Consider the following 17,847-nt stretch of genomic DNA (forward strand, 5'->3'; position numbering starts at 1 on the left):
GGAAAAACAGATTCAGGAATGGGTAAGGGTTTACATTATCATCATCATCTGACATGTCAGAAAAACGATTTATAACAGAAGTTGGCCAATAAGCCTACAAATGTATGTGATGGCATTTTCTTAATTCAGAACTATATTCCTTACTTTACATGACTTCTTGCGGCTGTCCATCCATGCTTATGTGCTAATTTATTGCCCATAAGTAAGTCTGTTAACTTTGGTTCCCCCTCTTTCCAATGTTTGTAGGTTACTCACTAGCTGACTGTATGACTTCTCCTTCCAACCCTTTTTCAGCAGCTATAACCACAGAATCTTCAAGGTCTAAATACAATTCACAATGCCTACCCTTGAAAGTGAATTTGTTCTTTCCCACCAGTAACCCAACTAGAACTATTGATAAAACGATACAGCAAATTTCCTCTTCCTTTCTCTCACATGTCTAAAGTAAATAGGATTAAACTCAATAAGACAAATGAAAAGTACTCCACTTAGGAAGGAACAATCAGTTGCACACACACCAAATGGGAAATTACTGCCTAGGAAGGAGTACTGCGGAAGGGGATCTGGAGGTCATAGTTAAGGCTATGTTTTAGTCACGGGTATTTTTAGTAAAAGTCATGGACAGGTCACGGGCAGTAAATAAAAATTCACAGCCAGTGACCTGTCCATGACTTGTACTATATAGCCTTGACTAAATCTTGGGGGGCGGGGGGGAGGCATGGGGGTGCTGCGGGTGCTGGGGAGGCCACCTGGGGGGAGCTGTAGATGCTGGGGGGGGAAGCCCAGGGGACACGTGGCCCGGAAACCCTGCTGATGCTGTGGAGGGGGAATTGGTGGGGCTGGCAGGCTCCCTACCCGGCTCCGTGCCTCCTTGGAAGCGGTGACATCCCTCTCCCTCTGCTCCTAGGCGGAGGCACAGCCACGGGGCTCTGCATACTACCTCCGCCCTGAGCGCTGACTCCACAGCTCTTATTGGCTGGGAACCAAGGCCAATGGGAGTGGTGGGGGCGGTGCCTGCAGGTGGAGGCAGCGTGCAGGGCTCCCTGGCCACACCTCCATCTAGGAGCTGAGGGATGTAGCCACTTCCAGGGAGCTCCCCTGAGGCAAGCACCTCCTAGAACCCTTACCCCCACCTCACACACCCCAACCCTGAGACCCCTCCCACACACAAACTCCTGTTGCTGCTCAGGGGAAGGGGCGCAGTGGCCCAAGACTGCCCCAGCAGCGGCTGGTGCAGTTGGCCCAGGGGCTGACTGAGTTGCTCAGGTGGCACCCGGACCAACTGCACCGGCTGCTGTAGAAGTCACAGAGGTCCCGGAAAGTCGCGGAATCCATGACCTTCATGACAAACTCACAGCCTTAGTCATAGTGGATCATAAGCTAAAGATGAGTCAACAGTATAACACTGTTGCAAAAAAAGCAAACATCATTCTGGGATGTATTAACAGGAGTGTTGTAAGCAAGACACGAGAAGTAATTTTTCCGCTCTACTCCGTGCTGATTAGGCCTTAACTGGTACTGTGTCCAGTTCTAGGAGCCACATTTCAGGAAAGATGTGGACAAATGAGAAAAAGTCCAGAGGAGAGCAACAAAAATTATTAAAGATCTACAAAATATGATCTGTGAAGGAAAATTGAAATAATTGGGTTTGTTTAGGCTGGAGAAGAGAAGACTGAGGGGGAACCTGATAACAGTTTTCAGGTACATAAAAGGTTCTTACAAGCAGGGGGGAGATAAATTGTTCTCTTTGACCTCTCAGGTTAGGAGAAGCAATGGGCTTAAATTGCATCAAGCGCGGTTTAGGTTGGACATAAAGAAAAACTTCTTAACTATCAGGGTAATTAAGCACTGGAATAAATTGCCTAGGGAGATTGTGGAATCTCTGTCATTGAAGATTTTTAAGAGCAGGTCAGACAAACACCTATCAGGAATGGTCTAGATAAAACTAGTCCTGCCTTGAGTGCAGGGGACTGGACTAGAAGACTACTCAAGGTCCTCTCCAGTCCTACAATTCTATGGCTGCCTGGCTGATATTCAGAGTTTCAGACACTCTGAAGCTGGCTATTACTGTTCCTAACACAGCACCCAGTGTACAGCTAAAAACAGCCAACTGGCTTTACCCCCAAAGTTAACAGGCAGAGAATAGGTAGTCTTGCCTTTCTTTCAACATATAAATTTAAATTTTTAAATACTTTGGTAACTCTCAAGAATTGTTTGAACAACATATACTTGCTATGAGCCACAATACAAACATTGGGTTATAACAAACTACTATGCAACCTTAACTACAGGAGGACCTCCCAATTTCCTCTACATAACAGCAAACCGGAACTGATCTTCAGGGATAGAGGGTATAAATAGGAATCTTGGTTCTCCTGGGGGAAAAGTATCATATTTCTTAGAACATGTTTCAGTATTTTAGTATGTAATATCTACTCAGTGCAAAAAACAAAAAAAAACCTCTGGGTGCAGTAACATGTAAACAATATCTGTCATGTTTTATTTTCAGTCTTTCATAGAACCATAGAAATGTAGAGATGGAAGGGACCTTGAGAGGTCATTAAATCCATCTCCCGCATGCTGAGGCAGAGTCAAGTATACCTATTCAATAACATAGGGAAGTGGTTCTCAATCAGGGGTACGTGTATCCCTAGGGGTACGTGTATCCCTGGGGGTACGTGTATCCCTGGGGGTACGTGTATCCCTGGGGGTACGCAGATGTCTTCCAGAGGGTACATCAACTCGTTTAGATATTTAACACGCTACATAAAAAGCACTAGCGATGTCAGTAAAAACTAAAATTTTATACAATGACTTGTTTGTGCTGCTCTATATACTATACACTGACATGTAAGTACAATATTTATATTCTAATTCATTTTATAATTTTATGGTAAAAATGAGCAAGTAAGCAATTTTTCGATAATAGTGTGCTCTGACACTGGTCTGATTTTATAAGCAAGTAGTTTTTAAGTGAGGTAAAACTTGGGGACACAAGACAGATCAAACTCCTGAAAGGGATGCAGTAGTCTGGAAAGGTTGAGAGCCACTGACATAGAGCTCATTGCTGCTCAGGCATGACAAGGTATTTGAAAGCATCTTCAGTATTAAGAAGGATAAAAAGGGCCAAAAATATATACAAACAGTCCACCACACACAGCCACCCAGAAATTACTACCTATGGTTACTACTCTTCCCTTCCTCTTATGTCTATGAATTTTAGTATTTTTTCCTTTCAGCTGTTTTCATACACTGAAAAATAGGACATTCGAATACTCAAACTAAGTTTTTAGGATGGGGGAAGCTAAGGGGAAAATGAACATCTCCTAATGGCAGGTTTATTATCAATAAAGACCTAATTTGTTTACGATTTTAAGGGCTTTTAATATTATAAAATATACTCCATGGCTGTGAAGGGTCGTTGGTTAATACCTACACACCTTCAGAGATGACAGGTCAAAGTATAGATCTCATTCAGGTCACAAATTAAACAAATTGGTTGATTTCAACCTAAACCCAAATGATGGGTTATTACAATCATAAAGATACTTCATACAATAATTGGTCACAATTGTCTGTCTCTGCTCAGAAGATGCCCAAGACTAGCAAAAGTGTTGAAGGTCGGACTGATGTGAAGTGGCAGAACCAACTGAGAAAGCCTGTAAGTACCTAACTTGCCTATGCCTGGCTCAGCTCTACCCAGAATTCTTAGTCCCTCATTTTTACAATTTCAAACCCAACTCATATAATCAAGCACTCACAAAACAACATACATGTAGATAGAAGGACTGATCAGTGATCAGCCTATAATCCATGTATAGGGCAGGTTGTCTTTATAAAAGTAAAGAGATAGCAAAGACATAGTACCTGAACTAAGATGATTCTGGGTTGCTGAAAACCTGGACTACACTATGCTTGATGGTGGATGGAATCTTTGAAGAATTTAGCAGCAAAGTTCTATTAAATCTCTACTGAGCATGCACAAAATGCAACTTGGCCAAATTTGGGTGGATTTTTACAGGGATGGCAAAGACATCACTGACACAAAGGTCAACTCCCTGCCAAAATTTCAAATCCCTGCTCCAAAGCATGGATGCACTAGTGGGTTTCAAAAAAAAAAAAAAAAAAATTACTGGAATTTTTAATGTGGTCAAAACAATTTTTCTCTAACCTAGTTCTCTGAAATGGCTGAATTGTTTTGGCTGAAGTTTTTCATAAAAAAACAAAGCCTAAGGCAAACATGGTGGTAAAGTTATAAGAAACTGAACAAAATGGGAAGTATCAGGTAACCTTAGTAACAGACAGCACTACCAGCCCTACCTATAATAATATACTGTTCTTTTTTCAGAGGATGACGGCAAACAGCACATAAAAGTACTTTCATTTTAGGTACATAGTAATATTACCAGCTCACCTGTTGCAATACAACTGTAGAGAGTCACCAATTCTTTTACATATTTTCAATTCTGTTCCAATATTTTCATTATTCGCAAGATAAAAAGAGTTCACGATGTCTACCTCTCTCAGTAAAAAAACTTGATAAATCAAAATTTGAAATATTTTTGCAACCAGTCTTGGTATTGTTGTAAACAGAAAAAAGAAAAGCTGCATACAAGTATCATATATACAAATACAGATGAGTCCCCATATAATGATTTACCTTAAACTGTAAAGATTAAGACAACATGCATAACTACGTAAATCCAATAAGAAATGTAATTGTGTCCATTTACATCAGTAATTCAGTTTTCACAAATGAAAATTATATTTGCTTTATGATGTTTCACACAGGATGGATTTGATTTAAATCATGATTTAAATTACAAGTCAGGAAGACTTGACTTAATCATGGATTTCTACATAAAAGTGCATTCTTGTTGGTTGTTATAACCTTAATACATATTCTTCACAACTCAGAGACAGATGTAGGTTTCATTTTTAGAAGGTACACACTATACATATTTAAAGTGATTAATTTTGAAAACTTTTCAGATTAGTTTTACAGCTATATCAGAAAATGAATGATTGTTTGGTTATTTCAGGTCCCAAACGATTTCTCAATTTGGAATGAATTAGTCCAAAGGAAAAAAATATTTTTTCTACACCGGCAGAAGAAGCTACTGCTGTTAAAAGTGAGATTATCACTTCAACAGTCTCTGAATCCAACTGCTTAAGTGACTTCCACCAGTTCACTGGTGAGACTTTCTTTAGAACATCATCAGCAAACATATTTCTTGAATGGTTCATCCTTAGCTCTGAAGTTTACTATAGCTGGCATTATGGAGGGATCATTGCTGGATACATTTTATAAAAAAAATAAAAAAAATCTGATTTATATACAAAAAATCAGATTTTTTTTATTTTATTTTTTAAATAATTGATTTTTATCCACCCTGGTTTCACAACAGCTATTAATTACTCTGCATAATTCTTCTTTGTAAAGACTAAAATTAAAAATGCATAGCACCAAGATGACATACAAACTTCAACCCTTATTAGTACACTGTACAACAACTAAAGTAACTGAACATTATTCCAAACAGTCACATTCATGCCACCGGCCCATCCAAGTACCAATGTGTAATAAAACCTATTACATCCACGATTTTAAACCTTATTGATACTGTATAGCTCATTATTAGCCATTCTCTCAGTCACTAATGATACAATACATAATGCTATGAAAAGAATATCTGAGCCAAGGTAACCTGGTACTTAAGCTCCTTTGGAAACTATAAACTTTTATATATATATATATATATATATATATATAGGCCACAGATCTAAAATAATTGAAGTGCTCTCCTGATGACTCATTAGGGTAACAAGGAAATAGGGATTGTTGGATAACTAATCAAGCTCAACACACCATCAGCATCTTAAAGTTATACCGCAGTTCTGAAAGGCACAATTAATTGATTAAATATTGATCTCCACTATTTATTTTTATTACGAACAATAATGGAATCTCTATATTAAATATATACGTCAGTATTCTAAGGGACTATAAGCAGTATCATTTGATATGTTTGTTAGAGTTCAGAAACAGATTAGTGTGGCACAGGCGACTGTTAGACCACAATGCACTGGGACATCATGCTTGCTGCACAGAGGAGATATTAACCAATGTTGCAATATCCAACTCTGAAATGAAATTACTTTGGAAATAAAACACATTCTTCTCACTGTTTAATCTCAAAAGAAGAAAAAAACCCACCATGTTATGTTTATTTTAAAAAGGTACCAAATTTACATCTAAGAGAATTTCTTATCTTACATAACATAATATGGTGTAAGAAAGATCAAGGGAAAGCTTCCAAAAGAGCAAAGACCCAAGTTTTTCAAGGTCGAAGCATTCATCCATACCTGAAATATTGGCATTACAAATTGAAGTCCAGATCTGCAGCTGAATAGCACTAAAAGAAGAGAGCCAGAATTGTTTCCCCCTGAATCTACTATGGCTGTCCTGGCACAGGTCCAGGTCTTTGGTGTAAATCAGATGAGCCTGAACAGTACTTGAATCGATGACAGCTACCTGGAGCAATCAGGGGCTATTCCAACAGATAGACATACAGTGTAGGAGTGTCATAGACACACTTCTTAGATGGTGACTATGAGATACTATTATCCAGGAGCTGGACCCACTAAAGTATAGGGAAGTTTTTTTTGGTGGAGGGCTAACACAAATCTGGCACAGTGCTGAACAGGACCTGGTCCTATTTACATCTGTTTTATGACTTGGCTAATAAAAATGGGACACATTAAACTCAGTCAATTTATATTTATTTCTATCTCCATAATAACTATCATGGAACAAAATAATATCTTAATTGGAAAGATAATTAATTGTATGGGATTCTACCACTAGCTTTCCATGAAGTTTTGAAATCTATCTCCCAAAGAATTTTAGGTAAGAAATATAGATATGTGGACCTAACATTGACAAATTATTTTTAAGCCACTTAGCCACTGCCAGAAACTATAGAAAAAAATTACTTGAAAAGAGTCCGATCCTGCATCAGGGGCGTCATCACCTTGCAATGTGTCAAGTTCCCTCCTCTTTCAGATGCTTTTATAAGTTTAGTGGCTCTCTGTGAAGACTCTTTTTGGAGAAAATTTATAGTATGTTTTGATCAACGCCCTCTTCCTTTTTAATGCAAATTTCAAACACATCTATGATGATTGCTAGATACAAGTTTAGAGAGAACCTGCCAATGGATTCCACTGACTGCAATTGTCAAACTAGAACATATCAATCCTTCTCTGTCAAACAACCAACCAACCCATCCTGAAACTGAGAGTGGCTGTCAAAGAATATTTCAATGTTCACTCCATGCTTTAGGACGGTTCAATGTTACTTCTTTAACAAGGTGTAAATAATTCTGAAGACTTATACATCAGAAGTTTAGAATGACAACAACTGAGAAGTCTCATCTTTTTTCCGTTGGCTTAACAAATAACAAAGATATCCTTGACACAATTTTACCAACGTTCTTGGAAGGCCCCTTCAGCAACTTTATTCTCTGTAACATTATTCTCTAAATTTTCTTTTCTGATGTATAATCAATAGCATTAACTTGGAATGCATTTGGCTGCATAGAGACAATTTCAAGAATTTTCTCATATTTGACCAACAGTCCTTACAATTATAAGTGTTCGTTCTTTAATTTTTTCCTTCAATATTTCTTCATTTTCATCACAAGTAGCATCTGGTGGTGGACCTGCCATTTTAAATTTGTTTTGGGAAGTATAGCCAGGCCAAAATACTTCAGTCATTTTTTTAAATTGATCATTTTGTGCTACCCTGGAGGTGGTTAGCATAGTAGGAGGTTGCAAATCCCATCAAATGCAAGTTGTTATAGCATAGTCATAGATTGATCTTTGCCAATTTTTGGATACCAAAACCAGAGACTACTCCAAAACTAAGCTGAAGTTGTAGATGTGCTAAAAGGTCTGAAATTTAGACTTAAATCAGCATCATGGCCAGGATTAGATGACAATGATGGAATCAAAAGTTTTCACTGTTACTAAATTTAGAATAAATGGCCAATATCTAGTGAATGCAATAGTGCAGATAGAAGACTGAAAAATAAGAGGAGCCATATACAGAACCATCAAGATTACCCAGAACTTTCCAGAAGTGCCTAGACTCCTGCAAGACCACCCTCCCAAGAATAATGTAAATTCTTCAGAGTGAGGAAGAAGGTCAAAAGTTAAAAAAACCAAAAAACACAGAAAAAATTCTCTAAGATCCAGGGGCTTGGCTTCTCTGTGGGGAAAAACAGGTTTTATTTTGGGGATTTGGAATTACTGTTGTGGCAACATCACTATTTTTTCAGATTATTTACTTTGTGTATTTGACAGCACTTTGCATATAGTCAGTTCCACAGTTTCTCCCACATTATTTCTAGGATTTATCTTACAGTAGCGCTCAATGGGTGCAGACAGGACTGGAACACCATTGTGCTGTGCAGTGTACAAGCATATACGAAAAAACAGTTCCAGCCCTCAAACCTTATACTCTAAAACTTATTAAAGCATAGAAACGGACAAAAACTGGATGTAAGTGTATACACAAGCAGGCCCCACGTATTCCACGTTGCATAGCCTCAGATTTCACTCCTTTTACAGAGCTGTGCTCCAGAATCTGAGTTTTTATTTATATATATAGCAGCGTTTCCCAAACTTTTTAGCCTATTACAGAACATTTATAATATTATTTTGTAGTCGTTTGGTTTTCAAATAAAAAATTGCATTATTTATGCTCAAATATATTTTATTTTATAAAACAAAGCAAAAATATAAATTTAAAATAACTTGAACTAACAATTTCTAACTGGAAAGCGCGTATAAAAAGGTACAAAAATCAAGCGCAAGAGTCAAAATTAAATTCTAGATTCTTTCAAGGAACACCTGTTCACATTGTGTGGAACACCAGTGTTCCGTGGAAAGCAGTTTGGGAAACGCTGGTCTACAGTCATAGTGATCATGGAAAAAACCTTGAAAGCATCAACACTGTTTCCTGCCTGCATTTGCACAGAGACCAAAACAATAACTCTGAGAACTGTGAATTGCCCCATTTATCTCAAATAGAGCCCTGTGGACTCCAGAGCTGCAGAATTTCGCTATTTTTTGACAAAATTCAACTTTTGTTGCTGTAGAATTCATCATTTTGCTACTACCAGGTGCCCAGCTTTTGTTTTCCGTCTCTCAGTCTTTCCAGGACCTGCCAGCAGTTGCCTCTGCTCCCCACCATTCCCCAAAAGGGGAAATTAATTGGATTACAGTGTGTGCTCCCTGCACTGTTTCATGGAACTAGACAGCGGGGAGCTGGAGAGCAAGAACTAGAGTCCAGCTTACAGCCAGGAAACAGGGGGAACCAGAAAATAGGCTGATGACTTAACTTGCCTGGAAAACAGAGCAGCAGCCAAGGCCAGGAGGAAATGTCCCAATGAAGCAGACTATAAGCGCTGTCAGTTCCTTGCACAATGGTGGACGCAAGTTCTGTGCCAAACAACTTGAACAACAACATAGGAGCCAAGGCCCAAGGAGAGGAGCTGGGCCACCTGGAGAGCATAGCAAAAAAACCTCATCTTCAAAAATAACCATTGACAAATTTTACATCGGAGTATTTTCAACTATGAGACACAGATCTGTGCTCGTGTGGGGGAATAAAATATGGAGCATTTTATTGTGAAAAGAGTAAATTAACACTTCCTAAAAGTTATGGATGAGTACTGTGGAATTTGGTCCTATTCTGCCAGGGAGTACACAATGTCCTGTATACAAACAAATGATCATAATAATGATTGGTACACCTGGTTAAATACATGGGTTGTTCCGTTTTGTTTGTTGGGCAGGGGGAATATTTTCAGATAATTTTAGTAGAGGTTGCCAAGTATATATGTGACATCAGCTTTGAGCATGTATGGCCCTGATCACAGCTGCAGGTAACAAGAGAGTGTTGGAAGACAGGCAGGGAGAAATGTCTTGTCCCTTTAAAAGCAGCACTGCAATATGTTACACACCCTGATTCAACATATAGGGAACCAGAAAAGGGGCTTTCTTCATCCTGATCCCCTCCCACATCCCCGACATACACACACAAAAAGGAAAATGACGACAACACAGGAAATGATACACTGTGATATGTTTCACTCTCTCCTGTATCAGGAAAGAAAGAATACCCAAATGCTTCCTGGCTGCAAACTGGATAACATGTTACAATTAAATACAGAACACAATATACCAGGAATAAATACTTAAAACTCTTCAGATTGGAGAAGGGGATGTAAAATGCACAGAAATAACATTTTAGCATTTATTAGTCACTCCCTCAAGCACTCCTTAATAAACTTAACACAGTCAACTTGGTATCTAATCAGTTTAAAAAATAAGAAAAGTTATTTCAGATTCTGTCACAAAGCCTATGAAAAGGTAAAAGGAGGAACAGTAACTAAAGTAAATAAGGTAAGAGGATAAAGATGCACCACTTTTTGAATTTTGTCCCCATAAATGAAATGCTGTGAATAAAATCAAATATGTTTAACTACTTTATTTCCAATATATTATGTTGATATTCTCCTTGAGTATTCTTATATTTAGAATATTTTTAAACTGGTTGGTGGATACTGAAACTTAACTGCACACAACTACTTCTTCAGGTTCTTCTTCCACTCTCCTACTGCACCTTCTTTCAGGCTGCACAATCTGCCTGAGGCCATATCCCTATCTGATTTTCTCCATCAAGTCCCTCATGAAATCACAATTCACAGGTGCCAGTATACACTAGGCCACCCACCTTCTCCCTACCTTTTACTTCCTGAAATAGCTTGTACAGGCACACATATAAACCACTTCAAAAACCGTGGAATAAGTTTGGAACCAGTTTTTGTTGTTGTTGCCGCCCTTCTTTTGTCCACTATCCTCATTACCCATAAAGACGATAGTATTTCTGCCCGACAAGCACCTGTCTTGTGTCTGTTAAGTGCCTAGCACCGGAGACGCTAATTAAGTTTTACTAAAAATAGGCATTCCACACACCATGATGTCTTTTGCTTAAGTCTTAGTATATGGATTCAAACAGACTGTATAAAATAATTTAATAGTCTATAAATTCCTAATTTATAAATGTTTTGTTGTTTACATGGTGCCTATGCAAAAGGGGTCAACAAAAAGAATATCTCCCTCGAACATTACTCAGAGAGAGAAAATGTATGGGACTTAACAACATAGAAGACATACAAAGGGTGGCCCTGGATAATCAGGGGTGGCAGAGTCTTGTTCATGCCCTAAGCAATGTCTGAAGGTGCAGGAAGGACTCAGTTTAAGACTAAGCCATACAAGGTGCTTTTCAAAGATGGAAGTCCTTGAAAAGAAATTAGATTTGTAAGGAAGAGTGTAGTAACAGTACAAGAGACATGGCTCACATGACAGTCCCACTGAAATCCCTAGAATTATTCATTTAAGTAATAGCTTCTGTACTGAGCCCATGTTTTGAGTCACTTGTGCTGAAACACTCAACTATGCTTATATCAAAACTCAAACAGAAAACTAAATATTTTCATTAAGTTAAAAGAGTAGAGTCAAATTAACTACATGAATCCGCAAACCACTTAGTGCCTTCTTATTTTTACTTAAGAAATATGACTTGCAAACAGATCACCTCTTATCTACAATCTATTTTCAACCACTACTGCATAACAAAACTGGTCAATTTTCTGGTGAAAGTGTTTGAAATATTCAGAGATGATCCCTATGGTCACTGGCACCCCCAATATTCTAAAACAGGGAACTATGAGAAAACAAACAAAATTATGATCCAATCCTGCAATACAATCTGCTACCACTGACCCCTACACATGTCTAGAGTCCTAATTAGTTGATGAAAAGCCACACAGCCACATAGGTCAACACTAGCAGGTTTCATTGAAAAACTGGAGCCTTAACCTTTGAGTAGCATGTATTGCAACAGCAGCAGCAAAACACATACTTATAAAATAATGTTTGGAATGTGACGTGTCATAATCTACTTTGTTAATAGAATGCAAATGATAAAGAATTATTATGTTAATCATTTAGGACTGATGTATTGAAATGTTTAGCAACATAAAAAGCGACTAATTCTAGAGGAAGTCAATCAAACGTGACTGACGAGAAAGAGGTCAAAGTTTTGCACATATTCAAATACTGTACTAGCTTGAAATTTCTGTACAGCTTCCATAGATTTATATAAATTCAGAATATATATATATATACACACACACACACACCCCAGAACACTGCTAATTTCCACTGATAGAAAGAGCTATTGCAAATAACTACATTTTGCAAAGTAGCCATTAAAATAATAAAAAGCAGACACTAAATCATTTATTTGACAAATACAGTTTAGTTTTAATTATTTATTATAATACTTCAGTGTTTTGTAAATGGTTTTGTAAACGTAATGAATTTTAGTAATACAACATCCCTCTAGACTACTATTAAATCGTTGAGAACTGGGAAAAAGACCATTGCTTGTGCATACAAATTATGGAGTGGGTGGATTAGGGAAATGCAAATTACCAAGACTCTACAGTAAATACAAACAAACAAGGTGACAGCCTGATAAATGCTTCTCTTTTAGGAACAATCAGTTTAAACAGGGATTACTAGCAAATGTGAGCTTTTGGAGTGAGGACGTTGTTGATAATAGGAGACTAAGGGCTAGTCTACACAGCAGCGCTTTAACTTGACTTGTGTAGTTGCGGCAGAGCGCTGGGAGAGAGGTCTCCCAGCGCTCTAAAAAACCCACCTCCACGAGGGGCATGGCTACCAGCACGGGTGCACTGTCTATATTGGCATTTTACAGCACTGAAACTTGCAGCACTCAAGGGGGTGTCATTTCCCCATGTTCCTTCTAACAATTTATCCATACTTAATAGCCCAATTTTCCACAGTGTATATGACTCAAGCCTGTTAAGACAAGACAACTGCAGCTAAAAAAAAAATGCAGAAACCTATTGAAATGGTCCTGAAAAAGCCAGCATGAATTTATACCCCCAGTTAAAATGAATGGATACTGATGTTATCATTTGATATTTCATCCCCATATATCCAAAAAATCACTACTGCTAACAATCTTCTTGATTATGAACAAATGGCATATCTTTAGGCCTATTTTACTAGTAGCAATGTGCCAATATGGCATCAGAATAATTACTGCTTTTAAAAGATAGAACAGTTTTTATAGCTAAATTTTTTTTATTTCTATCATTTAAATGTGTACATTGATATAAAATCAAGTCTTCAGCACAAGATATCTAGTGACAGCACAATGATTCCCAAGTAGGTAGGGTCCAGGAGTACTGTGGAGGGGCAACTTGCTCAGCTCAGGGAAAGGGGAGAGAAGAGTGCTTCCTGTTGTTGTCTAGAGACCCCTCCAGCAAATTTCAAAAACAATGCTAAGGGATTTGCATCCAGCCCTCCTCAGCTAGAGTAAGATTTGCTGTGATATGACGCATTAGTCAGTGAGGGGAAGGGGAAAGACTATTCAGTGTATTCTCAGGGCTAAGGAGACCCTGAAAGGAAACATACACTAAATAATATTATGACTGAAAATTACACTGCAAAGGATTCAAACTCAGAGACAACAGTCCCCCCACCCTCCAAGTCATAATATGCAGAATATATCTGAGAGAGAAAAAAAAGCCCACAGCCACCGATTTTTTTTAATCGTTTATCTTATTACTTCTCTTTTTTTGGCAAAATTTAATTTTTCTACAGCAGCCAAAATGACCCTCTGCAAGAAACAATGAAAGTAAGCTCCCAAATGGTACCACTATTCCAACAGCCTGATTAGCATGAATATGCACATTAACTGCATACCTACTATGCCTGAAACAAGGGCTATCCATCTTTAAATTCTTTCTACAGCACTAGGTTATCAAGGCAAAATGTAATTTCACACCAAATGACAGAAGCATGGACGTGTCTTCTGCTCTAAAACAAAGTCACCACCAATCACCTTGAAATATGAAGAATGAAGTGATATGTGGAAGAGTTTTGCTGTAAGAATAGAGGTAACACATAAAAATGTATTAACCAGTTTCTTTCAATATATAACATCAGAAAATTCATGCTGCAAATAGATTAATTAGCAGACCTGAAAGACTAGTGCAAGAACTCCCTCCTCCTCCCCCCAAAGCACCAGAACATGCCCATCTATACACCTTTCTGGTTTTAAATTTATTGATCTGGCAGGTCCAACGGGAGCTCAACAGAGAACTATACTGGTCGAAGTATAGTTCACTAAAAGAAATACAACTGTCCTTGAAAAAAGTCAATACTGCAGCTAGTACACCAGAGATCTTATTGTGTAAATACATATGTGAGTTTTTGCCTGTTCACCTGTATCAAGTGAAGAGATTATCTCCCTATCAATGCTAGATGCCAAAGTGTTGGTGGGAAGCCAGGGAGGTGGGAGGAGAGAATAGGGCCGAATTTCAGCTGGTTCTGGAGGATAAATGTTTTCCAGTATGCTATGGTTTGGACACAAATGGTTTCCGGTACAGTTTTATTTTGTATAGCATCTCGCTCACACATTATAATTCAAAAATGCTTCACAGAGTTACACAATACAGCTACACAAAATGAAAAGACGCAGACAGCTATTCACTGGTGTAGGTAAAGGAGAAGGACAATTACCTCTCCGAGTTGCCTTACTACATACAAGACGACACTGCAGCTCCCCGATTCCCTTAGGAAAAATCAAAGCAGCATCTGGACGTACGAGGGGGAGGGTGGGCGAGGAAGGAGACACTAGAAGGCTGGAACTTTTTGTCCCCTACATCCTTAAGGGACAGGAGTGTCATTTTCTGCTAACCCTCTTTGCTGAACCCCTCTCTTTTTCCGTCTTCATCTCCCAAACACACACCCAACAGACTGTCAACCAATGGCTGTAGTAACGACAGCAAATAAGGCGCCCGGTACTTACCATGTCAGCTGGGACACTGCTGGACATCTTGCTGTTATACTCTAGTGGTTTAAAACAACTTTAAAAATAATAATAATACCACCAAGCTCGCACAGCAAGGGATCCGCGCCCGGTTCGGCGGCAGTAAGTTCAATGTTCCTGTGAGTGGTGGATACGCAGAGAGGAGGCTGTTTGTTGAGGGGGAAATATCCAAGAGGAGCCGGTCTCCAGCGGGCACAGCAGCAGCCCGGAGATGGCAGCAGATCCTTGTCAGCAGCAGCGGTGCCAGGTGGACCAGACAGGGCTGTACAGTGACATGAACTGCGGGCGGGGGGTTTTCTTCCTTCTCCAGCCCAGACGGATAATGACGGGATGATTCACGGGATAGCTCTGCGCCCAAGTCACCTCCTCATTAAAGCGGGCGACCCAGACAGGCTGGGCGACCTTCCGGCGGCCGGAGCGAGCGGCTGAAGTTTGTGTCCTCCCAGGAGGCGGGGGGTGCCGGGGGCGGACCACCCTGCACGGTGTCTGCGGGCGAGGGAGAAGGGCAGCGTCTCTCCCCGGCCCGGGGTGCCCTCCCCCACACCGCTCCGGGAGCGGCAGAGCCTCAAGGGGAATTTAAACGGCAGCCGCCTCCAGCCCGCAGCAGCCTCAGGTCTCTGCTCTCATCGCCGCTGCCTCCCCCGTCCAACGGCTCCCTTAGCGGCCCGGCGGGGACCCCAGTGCCGGGCGGGCTGCCCTGCCTCGTCTCGCCGTGGGCCGGGGCCGTCTCAGTGCGATCCGCTCTCTGCCCCGCGCCCGCAGCCGCTGCCTGTCATCTTCCTCTCAAGCCAACATGGCGCCCGCCGAGCCGAGGGAAGGGGACACAGCAGGGGAGAGACGAGCCCCGCCCCTCCCCTGTGCGTCACGCTCGGCATCCCCCGCGGGGCACCATGGGGATTGTAGGCCGCGGAGCGGGGAAAGCCCCAAGAACGAACAGCCCAGAGAGTCGAGCGCCGCCCTCACTCAGCAACGGTTGCTAGGGCTGGCAACAGGTCGTGGGGGCGGTATCCTGCCGTGTTGTCACGAGGGAGCATGTGGGGGCCAGCAAGTTCCCTGGCTCCGAGGGGCCCCACACTTCCCCAGGGGGCTGCAAGCTCAGGGGGGCCCCACACTTCCCAAGGGGGCTTCTAGCCTAGGAGCCCCACACTTCCCAAGGGCCCCTCCCTGCCAGCAGCAGGGGCTGCAGTCCCAATGATCACCCTGCTCTCCAAAGTCTCTGGCTGGAAGCTGGGCCACCTGCAGAGCTTGGCACCACCAGGGCACCCAGTTCCCTGAGCTCCTTACAGGCCCAGCTGGGCCACAAGCAGATGTAGTTTTCCAAAGTTCTCAGCCTGGATTTCACTCCATATTCCTAGTGCAACTTCTGTGAGTTTGGCCCAGGGGCCAGGCACCAACTAAGACACAGCCGCTGAAACTGATGATGTGTTACAATGCACCTGTTTTCTTTATATATTATAAACCTCCACATAAATATTAAATGAATTGCACTGTTTTCATGAGGTGGGCTGTAACGTACTTTACAGCTACTTGGAGACCGCTGGGAGCCCTTTTAGATGGTATTATTTACAAAATATGGTTGTATGTTTTGTTCCTGTACATTTTCCAGCTGAATAGAAGAGAATTATTTCTTTATACCACAGGTTCGCATGTCTCAGGTGCCACAGCACTTCTTTGTACTTCTCAATTCTTAGATTTTTTTAGCCTGAAATATCAGTCATTTCTAGTCTGGACCATTCTTTCTAAGCTGCGTAGTTCTTCCACTGAAAAGCTCCAATGGGACCCACAGCAGAAATGATGACTTATTGCAGTTTCAAAAGGAAAGTGGTCCCTCACCAAATGCTTCCTTACTTCAAGGCCAAATTTTCTTAAAAGGAGGCTGTAGGGCAACTTATGCCTTACCACAGTCTGATTTGGAATCCCAGCCCTGACTAAGTAAAGGTAATGTCAGGTGGAAGAGATATTCCACCTCTAAAAAGGAAAAACTGATGTCCAACTGTTTAACCAAGATGCAGATGTATAGACACACATATCTGCTCATGTAAAAGTGTCAAAGGAAATATTAAGAAAATCAAGCAGATGATTCCTTAAGGATGGGTTTCAGAGTAGCAGCCGTGTTAGTCTGTATTCGCAAAAAGGAAAGGAGTACTAGTTGCACCTTAGAGACTAACCAATTTATTTGAGCATAAGCTTTCGTGGGCTACAGCTCACTTCATCGGTTGCATTCAGTGGAAAATACAGTGAGGAAATTTATATACACACAGAACATGAAAAAATGGGTGTTATCATACACACTGTAAGGAGAGTGATCACTTAAGATGAGCTATTACCAGCAGGAGAGCAGGGGGAGGGGGGACCTTTTGTAGTGATAATCAAGGTGGGAATAAACATGGGGAAATAGTTTTACTTTGTGTAATGACACATCCACTCCCAGTCTCTATTCAAGCCTAAGTTAATTGTATCCAAGTTGCAAATTAATTCCAATTCAGCAGTCTCTCATTGGAGTCTGTTTTTGAAGTCTTTTTGTTCTAATATTGCGACCTTTAGGTCTGAAATCAAGTGACCCAAGGAATATTTCCAACACACCTCTGAACAACATACTAATCCACAGAGACCTTCCTACCAACACTACAAAAAGAAGGATTCTAGGTGGGCTCCTCCTGAAGGTCAAAACAACAGACTGGACTTCTACATAGAGTGCTTCCGCCGATGTGCACGGGCTGAAATTGTGGAAAAGCAGCATCACTTGCCCCATAACCTCAACTGTGCAGAACACAATGCCATCCACAGCCTCGGAAACAACTCTGACATCATAATAAAAAAGGCTGACAAAGGAGGTGCTGTCGTCATCA

At 40.6% G+C, this 17,847-nt stretch overlaps 1 protein-coding gene across 1 annotated transcript in view; it reads right to left on the reverse strand.

Annotated features, from left to right (window-relative positions):
• UBL3 (ubiquitin like 3) overlaps nt 1–15,837 on the reverse strand; it is a 77,764-nt gene extending 61,927 nt beyond the window's left edge. The window contains exon 1 of the mRNA XM_073341055.2: nt 14,978–15,837. Within this exon, the coding sequence (XP_073197156.1) occupies nt 14,978–15,004 (27 nt within the window). The 5' untranslated portion in view covers nt 15,005–15,837. The remainder of the gene's footprint in view (nt 1–14,977) is intronic.
• Between the last annotated feature and the right edge of the window lie 2,010 nt (nt 15,838–17,847).

This window comes from Lepidochelys kempii, chromosome 1 (assembly GCF_965140285.1).
Source record: "Lepidochelys kempii isolate rLepKem1 chromosome 1, rLepKem1.hap1, whole genome shotgun sequence".
NCBI lineage: Eukaryota > Metazoa > Chordata > Testudines > Cheloniidae > Lepidochelys > Lepidochelys kempii.